The 9,804-nt window shown below is 35.7% G+C and overlaps 1 protein-coding gene across 1 annotated transcript; it reads right to left on the bottom strand.

Annotated features, from left to right (window-relative positions):
- Positions 1-5,966: 5,966 nt before the first annotated feature.
- LOC122749747 (60S acidic ribosomal protein P0-like) lies at positions 5,967-6,891 on the bottom strand. The gene is given in 2 exon segments (XM_043996244.1): positions 5,967-6,722; positions 6,724-6,891. Coding segments are annotated over 2 exon segments (924 nt in total).
- Between the last annotated feature and the right edge of the window lie 2,913 nt (positions 6,892-9,804).

The raw sequence follows: 9,804 nt of genomic DNA, 5'->3' as shown, positions 1-9,804 counted from the left end.
AGTACAAATAGATAGGTTTGAAATGGTTCGACAAAGATACCCAAAGGGTGTTGATTAATAAAGACCAGCCTGTATGTAAGTCTCTAGTGGAGGTCCCTGGTTTTTGTTTTATGGTTTTGTTTTTTGGATTCTTATCAACAATACATATAAAGCATAGGTATCATGCTTATCACACTTGGACATGACACCAAGCTGGAAGAAATATTTAATACAAGTCAAATTTTTTTCTACCATGCCACAATAGCCTCCTTATGATAGACATTCACTGCCCCACATCTTCTGATTTATTGGTTCCTCCCATAACCTCCAAGTTAAGTAAAGTGCCCAAGCTAGCCATGTCTTCCTTCCTCTCCAAACTCCATTCCTGACTCTAGACTTTCTCTACTATCCATACCTACCCCTTTTCTTCCTCCCCGCCCCCACCTATATATTTTGCAGCTTCCTGGTCCAGAAAAAGTAGTTAGTAAATATTTTTTGATGTAATAAATTAAATAATAAAATTAGGAACAAAGGCCTACTAAAATTAGTGAAACGAAATTCAATAGGGATAATTGGAAAATTCTGCACTAGGGTCAAAAACGACCACACAAATATTAAATAAAGATGATGTCACCAAAAAGTAGCTCAACAAAATTTTGTAAACCAATAAAAAGTTCATTGTATTTCATCAATGTGCTACAGCAGCTGAGAAAGCTTATGCAATTGGGGCTACATAAGTAAAAGTATAGTATCCCTGTGTCTTTTAGGTTTCATAAGCTATTGTGTTATAAAGCTCTTTGAGTTTGTCATATATTAAGTATTATGCAAATGAAAAGTATAATCACCATATCCACAATTTCTAGCTCCTTTTATATATCTATTTCACTGGCTTACACATTCAGGTTTTTTGAAAACACTAAGGATAAAGGGGCAAATAGGTGGTGCAGTGGAGAAAGCACTGGCCCTGGATTCAGGAGGACCTGAGTTCAAATCTGGCCTCAGACACTTGACACTTACTAGCTGTGTGACCCTGGGCAAGTCACTTAACCCTTATTGCCCTGCAAAAAAAAATGGATGAAAACACTAAGAATATAACTGAAGTTCAATAAACAATTACCAAAGTATTTTAAACAACTTGGATAAGGGAATCATGGTATTAAAATGTTTCTATTACTTAGAAATGACCCTTGAATTTGAACTATCATGAGAAATGTATTTCTTAGAATTAGAAAGGGTTTTTTCCCCACTCTTTTTAAACACACACACACACACACACACACACACACACACACACACACACACACACCTCACCACCACCCACTGCTCTGCTCCGCCCCACCCCCACCCCCAATGCAGAAGACAATACCAGGCAGAGGACTTCCCCATCAATTCTGACTGAATATTTCCACATGCAGAAAGGTTATGTACAATTAACTCTTTTATGAAGGCCATCTACAGAGAGAAGAATTGTAACAACCAGTTTGGCAAGTAGTTTTTGGTTAATGGATGTTTGCTTCAAGTTATTCTCACCTGTCTTTGTTTTATTCAATTTAATTAAGCAAGTTCCACACGAAACTACACTTGATCTTTATGACATGATGAAAACCCAATACTTAAGTAATGAATTTTGAGTACTCTAACTTAAATAACATTATTTTTTCTTTAAATTCATGTTTTATGTCATCTACATCCTCAAATATATCCCAACTACACCTACTTTCCCAAGAAAGCCATCTTTTATAACAAAGGATAAAAAAAGAAAAAAAAAGGAAGAATAAAAACAGTTCCTCAGAACTAACCTAAGTCATTTAACAATAAATGCAATGTTCCATACCTATATTCTCCAACTCTCCAAAGAATGGAAAGAGATACATTTCCTCATGCCTTCATTGGAGCCACGCTTGTCATTAGAATTAGTGTTAATTTTCTTTTTAAAATTTTCATTCTTTCCAATTATATTGTTATAGTTCATATATATATTTTCCTGATTCTGCTTATTTTACCTTTACCACTTCATATAAATCATCTTATGATTCTCTATAGTCTTCATATTCATCATTTCTTAGGGTGCCATGCTCTTTCATCACATTCATCTTTTACAATATAACTATACCCTAACTAAAGATAATACTAATATTATAAATGCCTATCTTTTGAAAACAGTTATGATTTGATGATGATAAGAGCGATGTCAAAATGATGACATTTACTTCTATTAAAACATATACTGAGGAAAATATTTTTAATTCCATGCCTGTTTTTAGGAAAGTTGTGAAAACAATGAAATCACAAAATTGAAAATTTAGAAATAGCCTTTTATTTAATATTTTTGGTCACCAAAATGATTAACCAAAATATATTAGGTCCTTCCTCTTATTTTATTTTTACATTCAAAATAATTATTGCATAGTTATTTGGGTAAAATTCCTTTTTCATGGCCAAAGATTAAACATTGAATAAAGCATGCTCTTAAAATATACAAAATGTGCTTTATTACTGAGCAGTACCTTTTCCATGCTCATATATCTCACAGAGCAAAAGCAAAGATTCCTTTAAGATAGTATAGATTTGCATCCTACTGAAAAATTGCCTGTATATATATCCTCATCCTATAAACAAAAGAAGTAATGACCAAAACATTTATCATCCATTTAAACAGTTGAAAAATCCAATTCCTACACCAATTACCTTTCTAGGCCAGAGACAATGACTATATTTTGAACTTCCACTTTCTCCTTGTTCTGCAAATCAGTGGATCGATCTCTACCCATCTTGATTGTTTTTTTGTGTGTGGGACAATGAGGGTTAAGTGACTTGCCCAGTTAAGTGTCAAGTGTCTGAGGCTGGATTTGAACTCAGGTCCTCCTGAATCCAGGGCTGGTGCTTTATCCACTGTGCCACCTAGCTGCCCCCCCACCCCATATTGATTTTTGAGAGTGGAAAAATGGAAACAGGTTTTTCTTAAATGTCTGAAACATTACCTGTGGGGAAAAAACACACCTGAATGAAGACTAATGATGCAAGTAAGAACTACTTTGTTCTGTTCATGTATTGTGGTGGCAGGCAAACTGAGACATTCAAGAAAATATAATTATTTATGCACAAAAGTTGCATTGCAGATAGAGTAAAATATAAGCCTAACTCCATGCCCATATTAGAATGTGTATCTAAGTATTCTGTACTATTTGTTTCTACATGTTTTTTGCCCTATGTGAAATTGAATCAGTGAGAGAAGTTGATTTCTCTTATCAAACAGCTAGGACTCTGAGACGTGGACATTTTATCAGTATAGGGCCAATGAAAGACATTTGAAACAGCTTTAATATCAAACAGAAGGATTCATACTATGAAAAGGAACAGTGAAGAGGAATTAAAAGGGTTTAAGCTTAAAAGAAAGGAGACAGGAATCTTCTTTCAGAATGAAAGGTAGAGTGTAATCTGTAACTGCCAAAAGAGGGAGTAATAAAACTTATGTCCCCTGTAACAAAGCAAGACAATTCAATGAGAAAATGCATTTAAAGCTAAATAACTATAAGAGTTAAATATTATAATAGATTAGTAGGAGACATTATGGAATTTTTTCATCAAGAATTATTTTTTTTTAAATAGGATCTCCAGTTATATGATGGGAGGATTACATGTGAGCAGCTAGATATCAAAGTGAATGGAGCATCTGACCTAAAGTCAGGAAGACCCAAGTTTGAATTTTGTCTGACTAGCCATATTCCCATGGAAGGTCATTTAATTTCATTCAGCCTCAGTTTCCTCATCTATGAGTTGAACTAGATAACTTTTAAGCTCCTATCCAGCTTCAAATATGTGATTCTATTATTTGAAAGCAGATCTTCCTACATCAAATCCAGCTCCCTATCCACTTTACCAGGCTTTTTTTTTTTCAATACAGAGAAAAACCTTTTTTTCTGTTATTTAAAATACTCAAAACTAGTCTTTATTATAAATGAACTCATGGCTTAAAATAGTTCATGTACTTTTCCTCTCAGCCACAGTTGGATCATGCACCCATTCAATAATTCAAGCAATAAGCATTTATTCAATGCCATTATATGTCACTGTGATACACAAGTTGTGGGTAAAGAATATGGAATGAAATAACCCCTGGCCTCACAAAACTTACTTTCCACTGGGGCAAATAGCATGTAGATATGTAAGTATTTATAAAATATTTTCAAAATAAATATGAAGAGAAGCACTCATAGCTGTAGGAAGGGGAGTGGTATCAAGAAAGAATTCATGTGGGAGATGGAGTCAAGACAAAGGTACTAATTAAAATCTCGATAACTTGGAGAATAGACTGGAGACGGGAATGGGGTGCTATAGTGAAGAAGGTCCTCACAGGAATCAAAGATCAAGTGTTGAATTTCCTTGCAGCATGACTTTGTTTACTCATTGAAGATAATCAAACAAATTTGTAAACCTTTCAACTCTTATTCTGGCTTTGGTTTTAATATCCAAATGCAATCCAATGGTAGGATGTCAGTAAAGGAAGCATGAGTGGACAGAGCCCTGGATTTGGAGTCAGAATACTTTAATTCAAATCCTCACTGTCATTTTTAGATCTTATGATTTTGAACAAGTCAGATAACTAATCTGGGCCTCTTCTTTATTTTTTAAGAGAAGGAATTGGACCATAATATCCACAATCCTTATGAACTTTAAAAAATCTTAAGCACCTATTAATGGGGAAGATGAAAAGTGAGAGGTGAGAATTAGGTCAAAACTATGAAAAACCAGGTCCCTGAAAGGGCCTGCAAGAGAAAAGGTCAGAAGCTTGACAAGAAGTGGGGTAGTTTGGTCCCAGGTAAGAAATTGGATATGAAGTTAGAAGAGTTTTCTCAACTTGCCAGGCTTAGTTGGTCTGTGCTTGGGTGTGCTTATGCCTATGGCTGTCTGAGTGCAGCTGGTCCCTCCCTGAAGTTTCTTTTGTTTCTTTTGACAGCCCCTGCCCTCCAACCATTTTCTGTCAGCAACCAAATCCTAGTGGAATCGGAAACATACACTTCTAATATGTAGCTCAGTAAATCTTTGTAGGAAACAGATTCAAAAGTATTAATGAAAAACATCAGTAGTACAAAAACGTTCATATTCTTTGCCCCCATACAGTCAATTCCATGATTTTATACTTTTAACCATTCAATTTTTTTGTTTGGTTAATGTTTTAAATCATTTATTACAATTCATTTTAAGTGAATGTCATTTTCAGTCACTTGTCTAGAACAGCCTAAACTCTAATTAGTTTTCTTGCTTCATTCTCCAGTATTTTTTAGGTTTTGGGGGCATGCTTTTTGTCTAATTGTTTTAATAGAATTTGTTCATTTTTCTTTTCCTTATAGAAAGCCTCTTTTGTTTTTTGTTCCTTCTGTTGAAAACATTTATTTCAAAGGAAGTTCTTTTTCTAGTCATAAAGTCTACCTCTTTTGCTTTTTAGTAAATTGATTTTTTCAGCCACCCAAACAATCTGTTGTTTTTCTTTTTCAAATAGTGTTCCAAACTATTGTTTAATTAAAATTTCAAAAATTATGGGTATAAACTAAAAAAGAAATGATTACTTAAGAATTTGGATATTCCTGTAAATCAGAACCTGATTATCTGGTGGAAAAGTAAATTCACATAAATCAAGGGGTTATGCCAACAAGAGAAAAGTGACATTATATGGTACACTTTCATTTCCAATATTAATACATATAAAATGTAAGGTTGGTAGAGAGACCCTAAAAGTCATCTAGTTCATCTTCCTACTCCAGGTAGGAATTGCTTTGCAAAATAAAACAATTAACTTTATTTTATATACAAAAAATGTTAAAATGTTTTACATTTAATTTTTTTTACTATGCATTGTTTTCTTTGCAATTACTTGTTATACATTATTTGGCACTGTGTGCCTAATCTTTTTTTTTTTTTCAGAGAAATGAGCACTTTTATTTCTTTGTTTCACAAATAAACTGGCTGAAATAGTTGTTTTCCACAGGCTAATCAAACAGACCAAATCCCATATCTTCATCAGACTCCCCTGACTCTTCCTTAGCTTCCACCTTTGCTGGAGCAGCAGCCGCAGGGGCGGCCACAGCAAATGCTGAAGGGTCAGCCAGAAAGGCCTTCACCTTTTCAGCAGGTGGGAAGGTGTAGTCAGTCTCCACAACTACAGCCAAGACCTGCTTGCATCCATTGATGATGGAGTGGGGAACTGATGTAACAGTTGGGTAGCCAATCTGCAGATAGACACTGGCAACGTTGGGAACACCCTCTAAGAACTGAAGGTGCAGAGTCTCCTCCCTGATGTCCAGCACTTCAAGGTTGTAGATGCTACCATTGGCAAACACCTGCTGAATGATCAACCCAAAGGAGAATGGGGAGATGGTCAGCATGTTCAACAAGGTGGCCTTGCAGGTGCCCACTTTTTCTCCAGTCTTAATCAGCTGCATGTCACTCAAAATTTCAATGGTGACCCTGGAAATCTTGGTGGTGATAGCCAGAGCCTGGAAGAAGGAATTCTTCTCGGGCCCCAGACCAGTGTTCTGGGCTGGCATAGTGACATCACACGGGGCGATGGCACCACCACAGGCAGCAGCTGGCACCTTATTGGCCAGAAGCATATCCCTGATATCTTTCAGGTCTTCCTTGGTGAACATAAAGCCCACATTCCCATGGATATGAGGCAGCAGTTTCTCTAGGGCAGGGTTGTTCTCCAGATGCCCACAAATGGCTTTGCGCATCATGGTGTTTTTTTCCTATTAACACTACAGCCTTCCCATGAAGAGACATCTGGATCTGCTGCATCTGCTTGGAGCCCACATTGTCTGCTCCCACAATGAAACATTTTGGATAATCATCCAAAAGTTGGAGGATCTCGAGGAAGTAATTTGACTTCCAGGTAGTCCTGTCTTCCCTGGGCATCTCGAAGGTGCTTCAGGGATTGCATGCAGGGTTTAAAGACATGTCACTCACACTAGGATGCCTGGAGAGAGCTACCTAATCTTTTGATGAACAAACTTTATTCAAAGAAAAGCCCTGATTATATAGCCCATAGGTTCTCAGAGAAGTTTAAATCAGTTGAGTCCTCAGGCCTTTAAAACAGTTTATTTCAGGGCAGCTAGGTGGTGCAGTGGATAGAGCACTGAGGACCTGAGTTCAAATCTGGCCTCAGACATTTAACAATTGCTAGCTGTGTGACTCGGGGCATGTCACTTAACCCCAATTGCCTCACCACAAACAAACAAACAAAAAATGGTTTATCTCAAACTCTTAGATAAGTCTCTCAATTTTTCACAATTTGTAGAATGATGCAAGGTCATTTTAATGCATCTCCATCTAAGAATTTCTGTAATTCTGGAATAATAGTGGTTTTCAATATATTAGTAACTTTTCAGAGTTCCTTACTCCATCAATGGGGACAAGACTTCTATGCCCTATGAAAGTTAAAGGAAAAAAAATCACCCAAACATTTTTAGGCATACGTTTTACACTTTGATAGACATATATTATTGGCTAACCCGAACTTCTTTGACAAAAGTTTTGTTATTTTTGTTTGAATTTTAGAAATTGTTTTATTAGTCAAAATTATCTTTTTTCCAATCATAAATACCCCAATGTTTGTATTGTCTTTCCTATTTGAAGTATTTTTTTTAATTCATAGAAACAGTTAATCTTTTTTTCAAGTTTTATCACTCTTCTACCAACTTCAAAAAAAACCTGTTTTAATGTAGAAAAACCAATAGCAAGTTCCTTGTTTTCTCAAGATGAATCAAAGCTATTTTTCAGTAAAGTTTGTCAGTTCTTGGCATTTTTTATTTCTGACTACACTTTTCCTTTATGCTTCAGTGTGGTTGATCCTGTTTCATTGTGGGTTTGAATGATCCTTGAAATGCTTGACTTCACACTAATAGCCACTGCACCATCTCTAACAGTCTTTGATAAACAGAACCAAAAAGCTCTTTAAGGTCTACAACTTTTGCACACTTCCCTGGAATGGCATCTGTTCTTAAAAACCACAGAATTAAAAACAAACCAAAAGAAAACAATGAAATGTGAAGGGCATAAAAACCACTCACCTGATACAGGCCTAATAAAAGTTGGGAAGATCAGCTTAATCTGGTTTCGTTTGGTCAAGGCCAGATTTCTTAGTCAGCTTAGTATAGGAAATCTTAACTTAGGGTCCACAGACTTGGGTGGGAAAAAAGTTATGTCTTTATTTTCACTAACCTCTAAAATTTAGCATTTCCTTCAATTATCTTAGAATATTGTTGAGAGAAGGGGATCATAGACTTTACTAAATTTCGGAATGGGTCTATGACACAAAAATGATTAAGAAACCCTGTAGAAATACACACATAACCACTGCTTTCACACAGGTAGTTAAATAAAAGAACTGATATGTATATGTACACATATATGTATGTATATGTATATATATGCACATGTGTGTATGACAGACATTTTTATTCATACGTGTATACCTACAGTGTATTTATTCAAGGTAATAGTACTTATTGTGTACCAGATTTTATTTTACCCCACAGATAGGATACAGAAACCACCAGAGACTCATAGAAGCCTATAAACAATCAATATTATTGTCCTCTTTCTTTGGTGAGTCTTACCATACCCCCAAGGGACTGTACAATTCTCAAGACTCATAACATCACTCTGTGGTTTGGATTCCTTTAATATAAATAATAAATCTGGTGTCACTAATTAAACAATTCCTGACATTCTGATTATCCCCACCCATATCCCAGGGACTCACTCAAGCCTCTAGATTTGTGGTCCTACCTTAAGGACTTTGACTCCCCTTACTCCACTCTGAGAAGGAAATGAACTTGGTATTGCTAAAAAGTCAAACCCCTCCAATTCCACTGAATACCAATGATACAGGTCTCCAACGTTATAGTACTATCTTAAGGGCTTGGACTCCTCACAAAAAAACCCAATGGATTTAGGGTTACTATGGAAGCAACTATTGGACCTGCAACATCTGAATAACTGATGGACAAATACCATAGGACAAATCTAGGGTTTTTTGCCTTTGTGTTATAATTTGCTCTCCTACTGCTTCTCCAGAGCCAGCAATGATGTGCTCAATCCTCTTGACATTTCTTTAAAGGCTCAGATTTCAGAAATTCTCAATGCTATTCCAGAAGGCTAGTGTTCAGAAATCCCTAATATATTAGGAGTAAGATCTTAACTCCTTCTATTATATAGATTATATAGGTTATTCCTTAAATAGAAGGGAAGGAAATATACGTTTATAGCCCCTACTAAGTTCCAGGCACTATCATTTGGTTCTCACAAAAACCTTGTTGTGAGTTGAGGAAACAAAGACAAATAGAGGTTAAATAACTTTACCCAGGGCCACCCAGCTAATAAGCATCTGAGGTAAGATTTGAACCCAGGACTTCCTGACTATAGGACAAGCACTACTGTGCCCCCAGTCTATATAATGTAATTGCAATTATCTTATTTTAAATTCAACTGTTTTACCAATTGTTAAAGTAAAACATTCATATCATGGGAGAATCTTCTGCATGACAAATCTCTCATGGTTAGTTATTTTTTAAAAGCCATTTCTCCAATGAATCCTTATTTTTTCTTGACAACCTGTGCCCTGAATATATTGGGAACATAACTATGGAACTCTCCTCATTTCATAAATAAATTTTGGAGAGAAATAGATCTACAAAAGAGCTGGAGAAAGAAGGGCTATAACAAACAAAAGAACCAATAGAAAGAGAAGCATATTTGCAGAAATGTGAATAAGAAGTTTGACATAACAACTTAAAGAAAAGCTATACACTCAATCCACAAAGATAC

The sequence above is a fragment of the Dromiciops gliroides genome, chromosome 3, assembly GCF_019393635.1.
Source record: "Dromiciops gliroides isolate mDroGli1 chromosome 3, mDroGli1.pri, whole genome shotgun sequence".
Classification (NCBI taxonomy): Eukaryota; Metazoa; Chordata; class Mammalia; order Microbiotheria; family Microbiotheriidae; genus Dromiciops; species Dromiciops gliroides.
Note: the sequence above shows the minus strand (reverse complement) of the source record. Positions and strands in the feature narration are given on the sequence as shown.